Consider the following 15,487-nt stretch of genomic DNA (forward strand, 5'->3'; position numbering starts at 1 on the left):
GGAAGGGCAGGGAATTCCCTGGCGGTCCAGTAGTTAGGACTCGGCCGCTTTCATCCCTGGTCGGAGAACTAGGATTCCGAAAAAAAAAAAAAAAAAAGGAAGGGCGGACATCAAGTAGAAGGGGGAAAAGCAAGTTGTAGGAAAATACAAAAATACATTCGAACCTAGAGATTGTCATACTGAGTGAAGTAAGTCAGACAGAGAAAGACAAATATATGATATCTCTTACATGTGGAATTTAAAAAAAAATGGTGCAAATGAACTGATTTACAAAAGAGAGTCACAGATGTAGAAAACAAACTTACCGTTACCAGGAGGGAAAAGGCTGGGGGGGGGGGGGATAAATTGGGAAATTGAGATTGACGTATACACACTATTATATATAAAATAGGTAACTAATAAGGACCTACTGTATAGCACTGGGAACTCTACTCAATACTCTGTAATGACCTATATGGGAAAATAATCTAATAAAAGAGTGGTTATATGTATATGTGTAACTGATTCACTTTACAGTACACCTGAAACTAACAACATTGTAAATCAACTATACTCCAATAAAATTTTTTTAAAATACATTTGATAGTATGTAAATTTAATCTTAAAAACAAATATTGAACTCTAAACAATGTGTGTGCTGAAGTGTTAAAGGGTAAAGAGTACTGATGGGGCTTCCCTGGTGGCGCAGTGGTTGGGAGTCCGCCTGCCGATGCAGGGGACACGGGTTCGTGCCCCGGTCCGGGAAGATCCCACATGCCGCGGAGCGGCTGGGCCCGTGAGCCATGGCCGCTGAGCCTGCGCGTCTGGAGCCTGTGCTCCACAACGGGAGAGGCCACAACAGTGAGAGGCCCGCGTACCGCAAACAAAAAAAGAGTACTGATGTCTGCAACTCACTAGAAAAAACATAAAAAAATAAGATTAGTTGATGGCTAGATAGATATCTGATAAAGCAAATATAGCAAAATGTTAAGAATGAAAGTGGTGAGATTTCGCTGAAGGTTCGGTGGTTAAGACTCTGCCCTTTGGACTTCCTTGGTGGTCCAATGGTTAAGAATCAGCCTGCCAATGCAGAGGACACAGGTTTGATCCCTGGTCCAGGAAGATCCCACATGACACGGAGCAACTAAGCCCAAGAGCCACAACTACTGAAGCCCTCAGGCTTAGAGCCCGTGCTCCACAAGAGAAGCCAGCTCAATGAGAAGCCCTCACACCGCAAGGAAGAGTAGCCACCGCTCACTGCAACTAGAGAAAACCCTCGCGCAGCTACAAAGACTCAGCACAGCCAAAAATAAATAAATAAATTTATTTTAAAAACTAAATAAATTGTTGTTATTTAAAACAATAATTAAAAAAATTTTAAAAGACTCCATGCTTCCATTGCAGGGGGTGCGATTTCCATCCCAGGTCGGGGCATTAAGATCCCACATGCCACATGGCATGGCCAAAAAAAAAAAAAAAAGAATGAAAGTGGTATTAATATATAGCTGCTTACTATAGAGTTCTTTCAAGTTTTTTTTATGTTCACAAATTTTCATAATAAAATTCGGGGGAAAAATATATTCAATATGATACTGATGAAGTAAAAATTCACATTTTGAGACAAGAAAAATTCTGGGAATTCCTTGGCCGTCCAGTGGTTAGACTCTGCGCTTTCACCGCCGAGGGCCCGGGTTCAGTCCCTGGTCAGGGAACTAAGATCCCACAAGCTTCACAACTTTGCCAAAAAAAAAAAAAATTCTGTTTGGGCCTCCTCCCTCCCCTCTAGTGTGCATTATGTGTATCTGCTTTATGCATTAACCAGCCCTCCCTAGCGGCAGAAATACCTGCTCAACCATAAATACCAATTTTTCCCCTTCTGAAGCCAGTCATGAAATTCCTGAGACCATAACATTCCTTTCTCAATCCTGTAAGGGGTCAGGATGCAGATATCTTGGGGAGATACTGGGTTGCACCTAATGGAAGTTCTTAGCTTAAATATTTATTTATGACTTTATTAATGTAACTAGCTGAATTACTTGTATTCTACGTTTACAAGATTAATGTTTCTTGCATTACCAAATGTGTGACTGAGCCTCAGATCAAATTAATGACGATTAAGCAACTTGAAACAATTGACCTTATATATAGTTCTAGAAGATCAATGATTGTAATAGTATAACTCTACATATGGGAAGAAGCAACAAGAGGGAATCATTTCCTTGACCATGACAGACTGTAAGACAGGTGGTCCAGAGGCTTTTGACTACTCTAAGCAGGGCCTAGTCCAGTAATAGTACATTAAGTGGCCTATCAATGAAATCCTGACCTGAGAATGAGCATTCCTAGTTCCATGGGACAAACTGGTCACAAAATGCCTCCCAAAACTTGGTTGAAATTAAGACTGAAAGGGAGGAGATTGTAAAATAAAGAATGTTGCCCACCAGCCAGTTCTACAAGAATTGTCATTAGCCACTAGAGTCACTGACCTACAACCCACCCTGAAAGAGCAAAGATCAGGATGAGGCACTTTGTGCTCTAGGAAAACTGACAGAAATGGCCCTCAGATATTTTCAGGAGAAATTTTTAAGAACCCAGTTTCCTGTATCTTCCCATACTTAGAAAAGCACTAAAACAATTAACTAAGATATCTGTTCCTCATGAATAGCAGTAGGCTTCTCCCAGGATGTGTGCTTGACTGCATGTAACCCTTCATCAAAATCACATATATTCTGGCCTCCTCCCTTACCTCTTTGGAACAGTTCTCAGAGCTCAGGTTGATGAGAATAAAATTTTCCATTTCTTTCTTAGATTGACTATTTAATTTTTTTAGTCAACAATCCCTTTTATTTTTTATATTAAAAATTGTTTTCTGTTTTATTTTTTTAACTGCAAAATGTTATCTTTCTACATGTTCATGTTTAGGCATGTAAATGCATCCAAAAGAGGGAAGGTTTACACACTAGAATGACAGAGGGATGTCAAGGCTCACTTGTGCTATATATCTGTACCATTTAAACTTTTTATGAGAATGAATAAATGCATTATGCTATCAAAATCAAATTTAAAAGAATGAATCTTGGGACATCCCTGGTGGTCCAGTGGTTAAGACTCCACACTCCCAATGCAGGGAGCCCAGGTTTGATCCCTGGGCAGGGAACTAGATCCCGCATGCGGCAACAAAGATCCCACATGCCAAAACTAAGACCTGGTGCAGCCAAATAAATAAATAAATATTTTTTTAAAACCCAAAAAACACAACAGGATTAACTTAAAAAAATAATAAAAGAATGAATCTTAACCACTGGCGGTCCAGTGGTTAAGACTCCGTGCTTCCACTGCAGGGGGCATGTGTTCCATCTCTGGTCAGGGAACTAAGATCCTGCATGCCCATGCTGCGTGGCCAAAAAAAAAAGAAAAAAAATGAATGAATCTTAAAACTGCCCCCTGCCCCAAACACGCACACGTAAAATTGAATTAAATCGAGTGGCACTGATTGAAGGAGGGGTTGCTCTAGAGTTAAAAATGAGATAATGTGGGGCTAAGTCTGTGCCTGACATGTAGGAGAAGCCCAGAGAAGGGTTCCCACTGTTATCATCATTAGTACATGTCGCTTGGCTGAGTGAGCTGCTGGCAAGTGCTTTGCTGGAAGTCCTTTGTCAGATATAAAGTCCCACAGGAGGTGCCGAGTCACGGCTGATCATATGCCAGTCAATAGCCAAATCTCTTCCCTCAGGCCTCAGGGAACCGCCTGAGGTGGGTAGCTGGGGCTTCAAGAAACAAGACCTTTGCCCAGGCTGCCTGTCTGCCCACCAACTTCAGGACAGCTCCCTGGCACCAGCACCACTGACCAGAAGCCCAGGGCAGAGATGCTGTTCCCTGCCACTCATTGCCTGCACTGATTTCCAAGCTTCAGGTTCAGCAAGGCCAAAGGGCACTGGAGTTGCTCAGGCCCCAGCGTGGCCCTGGGCTGCTACTCTCAAACCTAGGGACCAGGGCCAATCAACTTCATGGGCTTATGACTGGAGCAGTCATACTGGGTCCCAGGCTCAGAAGGACCTTGGGTTTGGTTTAATGCTCTGCTATCACTGTTCTTGGTAATTTTAAAACAAGGAGCCCCACATTTTCTTTTTTCACTGGGCCTTGCATATTATGCAGCTGGTCCCACTAGGGATCTCCTTGTTTGGATTTATTTCCTTAAAGTGGAGACCTCGGAACATCGAGTTTTGTGGTTTAACCCATGCAGTTAAAGAAAAACCGCATCTTTTATCAGAATAATATGCACTTGTGTTCCATTTAGTGAGTATTTATTGAGTTCCTACTAAGTGCTGGACATTGTGCCAGGAGGGAGAGAGATAGAGACAAAAAAGACATGGGGCCAGCTCTTAAGAAGCCCTGGGTCTAATATGGTAGAGACAATGTTGCCAGTGGAATAGAGATGGGAGTGAAATAGTAGTTACCCTAGCCTAGGGGTCAGGGATGGCTTCTTGGAGGAAGTGGTGGTTATGTGGCGCATTAAGGAATGAGTAGGAGTCAGCCCTATCTAAGGTGGTGGGAGGAAGGTATTGGCAAACTTTGCAGTCTGAGCTCAGAGACATACATAACAGGGTGTGGAGACAATGCAAGATTTAAACATTCTATTTAGACACCACCTTCACTTGTAAACACAAACATAAATGAGTATTTATTAAAATAAATGCATCTTACAACACATAAAGACCAATATTTTACATACATAAAATACACATTACCTGGTGGGTTATCTCCACTATTAGATTCGGGAAAACAGCACCAGTTTTACTTTGATTTCCCTGTGACTCCAGTTCCTAGTAGATGTTTAGACAACCAGTCAGTCAGCAAATATTTATTGAGCGACTACTTTGTGCCAGGTACTATTTTAAGTGCTGGGAACTCAGCAGTGAACACAGAATGTTTACTGTCAGGAAGCTGACGTTCCCTGAGGAGTCAGTACACATTTTGGAATGAATGAAAGGAAAAAAATGAATGCTTTTATCCAGTCAGCAATAAATTTCCGAAGAGGAGTGAGAGGGCCATTTTTGAGTTTTAGTTGAACACAAAGAAATCTCTTTTCTGGGGACTTCCCTGGCCGTCCCCGCTTCCATTGCAGAGGCACAGTTCAATGCCTGGTCGTGGAACTAGGATCCCACATGACGTTGCCTGTGGCCAAAAAAGAAAAAAAAAAAAAAAAAAAAAAAGAAAGAAAGAGAGAGAGAGATCTCCTTCCTGTTAAATAGAATTCAAAACGGGCAAGTAGTAGCAACCTCAAATGTGAGTCAGGTATACAAAAACTCAAACAGAGCCTTGGGTATTAAGACTCACAGATATAGATTTATTTGTCTTTGGGTGACACCCGTATATCAAAGTTCAGATGCTCATGCAAGATAAAATTTTATTTATTTATTATGTGTTTATGTATTTATTTTTGCTTCGCACAGTCATGACCCCCAGCATCCGGCTAAGAAGCCCTCGGCGTGTACATTTCGGTTAGATCCGATTTACACAAATTCGGTTTACGCAGGCGTCGGGCTGGCGGGTTCTGACCTGAGGCTGAGTCTAGCCGGAGCTGGGACGAACCATCTGTGTCCGCGGAGGGGGGTGGCGGGTCAGCTCCGCGCAGAGTCAGGGCCCAGACGGCTGGGATTCGGAAGCAGGCCAGCCTGGGGTCCCTTCACGCAGGGTCGCCGGGAAGGGGTGACTTTGCCAGGTTGCAGCTGGTGCTGGGGGCGGGGGGCGGCGCCGCTCGCAGGCTTCCATCCTTCCCCTCGGCGGTGGACTCGGCTGCAAAACCGGGGGTCCCTATTTCCCGGACCGTTTCCCACCTAGGCCGCGGCTAGGAGGTACAGCCGACCTGGGGGACCCGGGCGGCGGGTGCAGGTAGGACCCGGGAGGGTCGGGCCCGAGGGGGCGGGGGTCGCGGTGTCCCGACCTCTCCCGGCCGGACCGCCCCCTTGGTCCTACCCGGCGCGCGCGGGGTCGTTCCGGGCAGGCACCCCCGACCCCTTCACCGACTGTGCACCTCTCACGGCCCTCAGACCTCTCCGGACTTAATTTCCGGCTCCCGGCCTCATGGCAGACAAGAAACTGGTGGTCGTGTTTGGAGCCACAGGTAAGCGAAACCCCAAACGGGGGCCCCGAGGCGCAGGACCCCTCACCAAGGCCAGCCCAGGGCAGAGGTCAGGCCGGTCCGACCCCGCAGAGCGTGGGCGCCCGCCCCTCAGCTCCAGAAGACGTCCCCGGCGTCCTGGAGGGAGCGATGAGATGGCTGGGACCCCTGACTCACGGTGGGGCCGTGGGGCAGGACCTGAGAGCAGATTCCCTTTGAATTTTTTTTAAAAATTACTTAGCTTTGAATAGCAGGTGATTGCACATAATATCAAAATTAAATCTCCCTCCCACCTCTGTCCCCGAAACCCCATCCATCACTGTTGTCAAGTTTCTTGAGTAGGGCTTCCCTGGTGGCGCAGTGGTTGAGGGTCCGCCTGCCGATGTAGGAGACACGGGTTCGTGCCCCGGTCCGGCAAGATCCCACATGCCGCGTGCCCCGGTCTGGGAAGATCCCACATTCCGCGGAGCGGCTGGGCCCGTGAGCCATGGCTGCTGAGCCTGCGCGTCCGGAGCCTGTGCTCCGCAATGGGAGAGGCCACAACAGTGAGAGGCCTGCGTACTGCAAAAAAAAAAAAAAAAGTTTCTTGAGAATCCTTCCAGACAAATTAGGTATATAAAGATACTGTTTATTAAATGGGAGTGTTTTATTTTTACCCCACCTGTTTTTTTCTTTACTGTATATATTTTAAAAATATATAACAGCTTTATTGAGGTATAAATCACATACCATACACTTCACATGTTTAAAGTGTTCAATTCTAGTATATTCACAGAGCTCTGTGACCCTCATCACAATCAGTTTTAGAACATTTCATCACCACCCCCAAAAAACCCATACCCACTAGCAGTCACTCCCCATTTCCCCAGCCCCTGGAAACTGGCAGTCTATTGTCTAAAGATTTGCCCATTCTGGACATTTCATATAAATGAAATCATACAGTACATGGCCTTTTGTGTCTGGCATCTTTCACTGAGCATTGTTTTCCAGGTTCATCCACATTGTAGCATGAATCTGTACTTCATTCCTTTTTATGGCTGAATAATATTCCATTATATGGATATACCACATTGTGTTTATCCATCATCCATTATGGACATTTGATTTGTTTCCACCTTTTGGTTATTGTGAATAATGCTGCTGTGAACCTTCACATACAAGTTGTTGTGTGGACATATGTTTTTAATTTTCTTGGGACTATACCTAGGAGTGGAATTGCTGGATTATATGGTGACCGTGTTTAGCATTTTGAGGAACTGCCAGACTTTTTCAAAGCGACTGTACCACTTTACATTCCCACCAGTACTGTATGAGGGTAGTTGTAGTTCTTCAGTTTGCCTTTTCCACTCCAGGACATGTTGTGGTCACATAAGTCGTGCATACAGATCTGCTACATTCTTTTTTTTTTTTTTGTAATTTTATTTTTATTTTTATTTATTTTTGGCTGTGTTGGGTCTTTGTTGCTGAGTGCAGGCCTTCTCTAGTTGCAGCGAGCGGGGGCTACTCTCTGTTGCAGTGCGCAGGCTTCTCATTGCAGTGGCTTCTCTTGTTGTGGAGCATGGGTTCTAGGCACACGGGCTTCAGTAGTTGTGGATCGCGGGCTCTAGAGCACAGGCTCAGTAGTTGTGGCGCACGGGCTTTGTTGCTTCGTGGCATGTGGGATCTTCCCGGACCAGGGCTCGAACCCGTGTGCCCTGCACTGGCAGGCAGATTCTTAGCCACTGTGCCACCAGGGAAGCCCTGCCACATTCTTTTTAATCACTTTTGTATGGATTTAGCACTTATTTAGCCAGGTTCTTACCAAAGGACATCTAGGTTGTCCATAAACTTCCACTATGGATAATAATACTGCAGCCAATGTTCTTTTTTTTTTGGTAAGGAGTGGATTTATTTATTTATTTATTTATTTATTTGCAGCCAATGTTCTTATACATATATTTATGGATGATTTTTATTTTCTTTCTTTTGATGATTTTAATAATTTTCTCTCTTTTTTTTTCTTTTTTGGCCGTGCCACAGAGCTTGTGGGATCTTAGTTCCCCGACCAGGGATCAAACCCAGGCCCTCAACAGTGAGAGTGCAGAGCCCTAGCCACTGGACTGCCAGGGAATTCCCCTCAATCTTTTTTTTTTTTTTTTTTAAGGTATAGGTGATACTTTATTTCTTAAGCTAAGCGGTGGGCTTATGGGTGTTAGTATCCCTTTTTTGTATGTGCTAAATATTTCATAATACAGACTTCCCTGGTGGTCCAGTGGCTAAGACTCCACGCTCCCAATGCAGGGGGCCCGGGTTCGATCCCTGGTCAGGGAACTAGATCCCACATGCATGCCGCAACTAAAGAACCCGCATGCCGCAACTAAGACCTGGCGCAGCCAAAATAAATAAATAAATATTAAAAAAATATTTCATAATACATTTTAAAATTTTTGTAAAGGTGTAAGTGTGATGACTGCTAAAACATGGATGAACCTTGAAAACATAAGTGAGAGAAGCCAGACACAAAACACCACATATTGTGTGACTCCATTTATGTGAAGTGTCCAAAATAGGCAAATCCGTAGAGACAGAGAGTAGATTAGTGGTTGCCAGGGGCTAAAGGGGAAGGGAAAATGGGGAGTGGCTGCTGATGGGTATGGACTTTCTTTTCTGGGGCAATGAAAATGTTCTAAAATTGACTGCAATGATGGTTGCACACTCTGAATGTACTAAAAGCTGCTGCACTGTACACTTTAAAAGGGTGAACGTGGGCTTCCCTGGTGGCACAGTGGTTAAGAATCCGCCTGCCAATGCACAGGACACGGGTTCAAGCCCTGGCCCAGGAAAATCCCACATGCTGCGGAGCAACTAAGCCCGTGCGCCACAACTACTGAGCCTGCACCCTAGAGCTGTGAGCCACAACTACTGAGCCCGTGCGCCACAACTACTGAAGCCCATGTGCCTAGAGCCCGTGCTCTGCAACAATAGAAGCCACTGCAATGAGAAGCCTGTGCACCACAACAAAGAGTAGACCCCACTCGCCGCAACTAGAGAAAGCCTGCGTGTAGCAACGAAGACCCAACACAGCCAAAAATAAATAAATAATTTGTTTTAAAATTGTATTTAAAAAAATAAAATTAAAATAAAAGGATGAATGTTACGGTATGTGAATTCTATCTCAATGAAGCTGTTAGTTACAAGATTGTGTGAGGCAAAACAGTGGGAATCATAGGTGAAAAGTGCCAGGTGTGTTGCTGTGGTGGAGGATTCCCTGCAGGGCCTCACCCTTGGCAGGCTCCCAGGCTGGTCCCACCCTGCGGGTCTTTCTGCCTCTCTGCAGGTGCCCAGGGGGGCTCAGTGGCCCGGACACTCCTGGAAGATGGGACATTCAGGGTCCGAGTGGTGACCCGGGACCCTGGGCAGAGGGCAGCGAAGAAGCTGAGGCTGCAAGGTGCAGAAGTAGTGCAGGGAGACCAGGATGATGAGGCCAGCATGGAGCTGGCCCTGATCGGGGCTCACGCCACCTTCATCGTGACCAACTACTGGGAGAACTGCAGCCAGGAGCAGGAGGTCAAGCAGGTAAGGGCAGGCGGGAGGGCATGGGGAAGCCAGGGCAGGAGCAGGCCATCTTCAAAGGTGCTCCCAGGTCTCTACTTGCCCTTGTGGGGCAGCTCCAACTTGCCAGAGAGGGGCTGACCCCTGCCTGACCACTGACACTGCAGGCCTTTCCCCTCCTCTTCTATGCAGCCCTCCTAGACTTTGATGAGGGCAGAAGGTGGCCGCTTCCTCATCCGATGACTTCTTTTAGACATCATTCATGTACCATACTGTTCACCCTTTTGTTTTTAAAGCTTTTATTTTATTACTATTTTTAAAGTATTTATTTATTTATTTTTGGCTGCGTCAGGTCTTAGTTGCGGCACGCGGCATATTTTGTTGCAGCACGTGGGCTTCTCTCTAGTTCTGGTTCACCGGCTCAGTAGTTGAGGCACGGGCTTAGTTGCTCCGCGACATGTGGGATCTTAGTTCCCCAACCAGGCATCAAACCCGCATCCCCTGCATTGGAAGGCTCATTCTTAACCACTGGATCACCAGGGAAGTCCCTGTTCCCCCTTTTAAAGTGTACAATTCAGTGGTTTTTAACATATTCACAAAGTTGTGCAGCCATTATCACTACCTAATTCCAGAACATTTCATCACCCCAAAAGAAACACCATACCTGGTAGCGGTCACTCCGCATTCCCCACTTCCTCAGCCGCAGGCAACCACAATCTGCTTTGTGTCATCCAGTGACTCTTTACACTTTCTAAAAAACTCTATTGACCCATAATTTTCTTAAAATCAAATATAGGGACTTCCCTGGTGGTGCAGTGGTTAAGAATCTGCCTGCCAATGCAGGGAACGTGGGTTTGATCCCTGGTCCAGGAAGATCCCACATGCCACAGGGCAACTAAGCCCGTGCACCACAACTACTGAGCCTGCACTCTAAAGCCCGCGAGCACAACTACTGAGCCCGCGTGCCACAATTACTGAAGCCCACGCGCCTAGAGCCCGTGCTCCGCAACAAGAGGAGCCACCGCAATGAGAAGCCTGCGCACCACAACGAAGAGTAGCCCCCGCTCTCCGCAACTAGAGAAAGCCCACACACAGCAGCGAAGACCCAGTGCAGCCAAAAATAAATAAATAAAAGTAAACTTTTTAATTGTACAATTTAATGAAATTTGAAAATAAATATACCCATGTAACTACCATTCTAATCAAAATATAATACATCTCCATCATTCCGAAAAGTCCTCCATGTCCCCTTTCAGATGTTTTCTGTTTCTCTTTATTCTGTTTTCCACCCAGCTTCTCTCTGGTTGGGTGGTTATTGAGCCCAGGTGGTGGGGGGAGGGATGTGAGAGGAACACGCATCTTTTTAAAGTCTCTTGGAAGGTGGGGACACTTGCGGTGGGCCTGTCACGTAGCAGGCACTCAGGTATTTGTGGGAGGTATGACTGGTGCCACAGCAAAGGCACTGGGCTGAGACCGTGCCTGTCGGCTTTCAGTCCTGCCTCATCCACAGCTCCCCACCGTTGTGGCTGTGGACGTGACTTCCCCGCGCTGGTCTGTCTTTCCTCCTGTGTACAATAAAGGGAGACTGGACCGGACCACTGGTCTCCAAACTTGTTTTTAGCCCTGAGCCTTTCTTTAGTTACAGTCTTACATGGAAGCCCATCTCAGAGAGTGGACAGAGACAGCTTTTCTGGTGCACGCAGATCTCGTCAACCTGACCTCCTGAGCCATAACAAATGACCCCAAGCCAGGTGGCTTAAAACAACAGGAATTTATTCTCTCCCCGTTCTGGAGGCCAGGAGTCCAACAGCAAGGTGTTGGCCCTGCCCTGTCTGGAGGCTCCAAGGGAGGTTCCAATTCTTGCCTCTTCCAGCGCCCAGTGGTACCAGCTCTCCGTGAGGCAACATCACTCCGGGCTCTGCCTCTGTTTACACAAGGCCTCTCCTCTTCTCTGTGTCTCCTCTTCCATCTCTCATAAGGACACTCGTCATTGGGTTGAGGGCCCAGGAGGATAATCCAGGATGATCTCAAGTTCCTTAACAAAAATATCTGCAGAAACCTTTTTCCAAATGATGTGGCATTCACAGGTTCTGGGGTTTGGGACATGGACATATCTTTTGGGAGGCCACCATCCAGCACCCTACACAGCCTTGTGCAGCAGGTCGTGTTTCTGTCCCCATTTAACCGACAAGGCCAAAACAGTTAGACCCCTTGTCTTGGATGGCACAGCCAGTGTGCTGCAGAGCTGGTCTGGAGCCCAGGTGGTTTGTGTTGTGTGCTTAACTGCTGAGCCGTAGCACTTCCCTAGGGGATGGTTGGGGCTCTCCCAGGAAGACGGCCCAGCACGGGGACAAGATGCTTTCTGAGAGCAGGCAGAGGTGGAAGCCTCTGTGCGCACCCTCCCACGTGGCACACGGTGGGCTGTGGTCCAGTACACTGGAAGGTGGAACGACCCAGACGATCTAGAGAAGGGGCGCTAAGGCTATGCGAGTGGTGAGAAGCTTATAATCCCGTGGTAGAGCGTGTGGCGCCATGTGAGCCGCACACGGAAGAGGGAGCCTTATCAGAGGGCTCTTGGCACCGGGCACAGTGGCCTCTGGGGTGGGAGAGCCAGTGCTGTGATGGGGACACACATCCTCCCTCTGAGCTTTGTGGTTTCTCCTTCCCTGCCCACCAGGGAAAGCTGCTGGCCGATCTGGCAAAGCGCCTGGGCCTGCACTACGTGGTCTACAGTGGCCTGGAGAACATCAAGAAGCTGACAGCAGGGAGACTGGCAGCAGGACACTTTGATGGCAAAGGGGAGGTGGAGGAATATTTCCGGGACATTGGCGTCCCCATGACCAGCGTGCGGCTGCCCTGTTATTTCGAGAACCTCCTCTCCTGCTTCCTGCCCCAGAAAGCCCCAGATGGAAAGAGCTACTTGCTGAGTGAGTGCCCTCCCCGCTTCCTCAGGTGTCTCCTCTCACCGTGTGGAGCCGTGGTGGCCCACTGGGCTTGTCCTCAGAGGGCTCTGGGTCCAAGCTCTGGCTCGCTCACGTTAGGCTGTGACTGCGAGCAATGCATGTGACCACGCTGGGCCTCTGCGTCCTGTCCCGTGAGATGGGCATGACTCGGACTTCCCCGGGGCCATGGGAAAATCTGCCGAGTCTGGGGATGCAGTGCTTTGTCTGTTGAAGAGCTTTACGGAGAGAGTGTGCTTATCGTTACTGCTTCATAAATAAGGAGAGGATTTGGACAGCGAGGTCCAATTGTAGATTTCCCGAAATAGGAAAGCACTTTCTTCTCAACATCTGTTTGCAAATCCGTAAACAGCTTCGAGGGAACCATGTACGACCTGTGTCCTGCCGGCGGGGCAGTGGGTTAATGCAGGTGGCTCAGCAGGCGGAGCAGGAGGGGTCTGAGCCCTCCCAGCCTCTCACCTCTGTGTGAACGCCGCTCACCCTCGCTTGGGTCTCACCTGCTGGTGAGCAGTCTTGTCCTTGTGTTGGCACACGGGTTTGCAAAGCCATAACCAGAGATTTGCAAAGCCATAATCAGATTCACCTGTGTTCCGTCTGTAAGTTGGAACAGGCTCCACCCCGGCAGGCTCCCTGGCCCATCTGAATGGGCAGCCACGGAAATTTTATAGGGCAGGGCCTGAGCGCTCCAGGTGCCTCATCAGGACACAGCTCTGCCTCTCCATCCCCAAGACCACACCTTGGCAGGTGGAGTCACTCGTTAATTTAACATGTTTATCAGCACCCGTCATGCTGCTCTGGGGTCAGCCCTGGCCTCAGCTGATCGAGCATTCCTGCCGGTGGAGCTGGTGTTTGGAGCACCCCCCACCACAGGCGTCCCTATCAGGGATTCGGGTCTGACGAAGTGTACGGGGGCCTGAACCCTGGGAGCTCCCGTTCTCAGAGGTGCCTATCAAAGCCTTCCTCTCCTTCCCCTTGTTCCCGTCTCAGGCCTGAGAGGGGCAGCAGGCCCAGGGTTCTCCCCGCCTTGGGAAGAGCACAGCCAGGCTCCCAGGGTTTGAATGGCCTGCCAGGTGGCACAGCTCGATCGTGTCCCATTTCCTGACTCATTTCTCCTGCTGACACCGGAGGTGTCTGCCTCGTGCCAGGTGCTGGCTTGTGCACACATCCAGTCGACTGGCCGGTGGGGACCAACCCCTCAGAGACGCGTGCCAGCACGTCCCTCTTTCCCTCCCAGGCTTGCCCATGGGTGACGTGCCCATGGACGGCATGTCTGTGTCCGACCTGGGCCCCGTGGTGCTCAGCCTGCTGAAGATGCCCGAAGACTACATCGGCCAGAACATCGGGCTCAGCACCTGCAGGCACACGGTGGAGGAGTACGCTGCCTTGCTCTCCAGGCATACCAGGAAGACCGTGCGAGATGCCAAGGTGGAGGGCCCAGGCTTGGGACTTGGCAGCCGCGGTCAGAGGGGCTTTGTGGGTAGAAGGGAAGGGGCATCTAGGGCTTCCCTAGCACTCTGAGCAGCGTAAAGCCAAATTCATTCACTGTGAACGTTTATATCGTGCTGTTCTTAGGAGCCAGGTGTGGCCACTGAGTGAAACTTCTGGTTTTGTCAGTTGATCAAGTGGTAAGGAAGGGTTCCAGGAAGAGGGGACAGTAGGGGCCAAAGCAAGGAGGGAAAACGCAGGGTGTCTTGGGCTTCTCTCGGGGAGGGGAAGGAGGCCGGATTAGGCCCCATCCTGGTCCCCTCTTCTTGGCCTGGCAGAGTCCCCTCCTCACCTTGCCTACTCTGTCTTCCTGTCCAGACCCCCAGGTGCCTTGTTTCTTGTTTCTCATTATGAAAATCTGGGCTACTCCAAGTCATTAAATGACAAAAACCACCTGTAGAGCGCCCTCAGACCCAAGCAGAGCAATGATGGGGGAGAGGCTACGGCAGGACGGGCCAGTCAGACCTTGGACTCAGATCTTGCTCCCAGCCCTTAACACCCACCCGTGTGTGACTGGAGGCCCAGCCCCTGACCCCTCTCTGCCTCAGTTTCCTCATCTGTAAAGTGGGTATATGGAGAGTATCCCCCTCCTCGGGCTGCTGTGAGGATTGAATGGAACAATTGCTGTAAATGCTCCCAATGAACGCACTAGAAACATGCACTAAATGGTTGCATATTACTCTCTAAACAAAGAAAGCCTGAGGCAGTCATGGAGGATTTGGAAGCTGAGGAGTTAAGATTCAGTTCGGTCAGGAAAGGGGAACACCTTTGGTTTTTTGAGCAAGAAGTGACGTAAGCATAGTTCTGATTTGGAAAGGACTGAGAAGTTTTCATCTCGTCATCTTGGAAGAACAGGATTTAAATTGCCCTAGAACAGTGGGTTTTGACGTTTCATCTTTATAATAGACTGGTTTTCAGGTGAACTTAGTGGGGACCAAGGTAGGAACTGAGGTGTCAACAGCGTGGTCAGGGTACTGCAGATGCCGATCGACCCTAAGAGACTCCCCTCTGCTTCCAGATAAGCCCCGAGGACTACGAGAAGCTTGGCTTCCCCGGCGCCCAGGACCTGGCCAATATGTTCCGTTTCTATGCCCTGAAACCTGACCGCAACATCGAACTGAGCCTGAGGCTCAACCCCAAGGCCAGGACGCTGGACCAGTGGCTGGAGCAGCACAAAGGGGACTTTGCAGGACTGTGACCCTGCCCACCTCTCAACCCCATCTGGGGGGACGGGAGGTATAGTCACAGTGATCCTTTCTTGTGTTACAAGAAAGTTTATTTTTTAAATAAAGGCCATTGTTCTCACAGATGGCTTCCAAAAGAAAAGTGCTTTGTTTCAGGGACTGGGGTTGGGGTGGCAGCTGCCTGAGGACATGAAAGTTCCAACAGGAAGCATAAAGTGGTGGGGGGC

The 15,487-nt window shown here is 48.6% G+C and overlaps 1 protein-coding gene across 3 annotated transcripts; it reads left to right on the forward strand.

Moving 5' to 3' along the window:
- Positions 1–5,575: 5,575 nt before the first annotated feature.
- NMRAL1 (NmrA like redox sensor 1) lies at positions 5,576–15,383 on the forward strand. 3 transcript variants are annotated; one of them, XM_019928851.3, is made up of 6 exons: positions 5,589–5,871; positions 6,030–6,103; positions 9,417–9,655; positions 12,309–12,558; positions 13,826–14,016; positions 15,095–15,383. In XM_019928851.3, the coding sequence occupies exons 2-6, from the start codon at positions 6,064–6,066 to the stop codon at positions 15,272–15,274; spliced, it is 900 nt and encodes a 299-aa protein (XP_019784410.1). In that variant the 5' UTR covers positions 5,589–5,871; positions 6,030–6,063; the 3' UTR covers positions 15,275–15,383. The 3 variants fall into 3 exon arrangements, with proteins under 3 accessions (XP_073648479.1, XP_019784410.1, XP_004310400.2); XM_004310352.4 differs by having other exon boundaries at positions 5,589–5,834; XM_073792378.1 differs by lacking the exon at positions 13,826–14,016 and having other exon boundaries at positions 5,576–5,871.
- Positions 15,384–15,487: the final 104 nt, after the last annotated feature.

This window comes from Tursiops truncatus, chromosome 15 (assembly GCF_011762595.2).
Source record: "Tursiops truncatus isolate mTurTru1 chromosome 15, mTurTru1.mat.Y, whole genome shotgun sequence".
Lineage (NCBI taxonomy): Eukaryota > Metazoa > Chordata > Mammalia > Artiodactyla > Delphinidae > Tursiops > Tursiops truncatus.

Excerpts from the sequence above, each read along its gene's own strand:
- NMRAL1 (XM_019928851.3), top strand. The coding sequence starts at position 6,064 with ATGGCAGACAAGAAACTGGTGGTCGTGTTTGGAGCCACAG. Across the intron at positions 6,104-9,416 it reads GGTCGTGTTTGGAGCCACAG|GTGCCCAGGGGGGCTCAGTG; the intron begins GTAAGCGAAACC and ends GCCTCTCTGCAG. Across the intron at positions 9,656-12,308 it reads AGGAGCAGGAGGTCAAGCAG|GGAAAGCTGCTGGCCGATCT; the intron begins GTAAGGGCAGGC and ends CCTGCCCACCAG.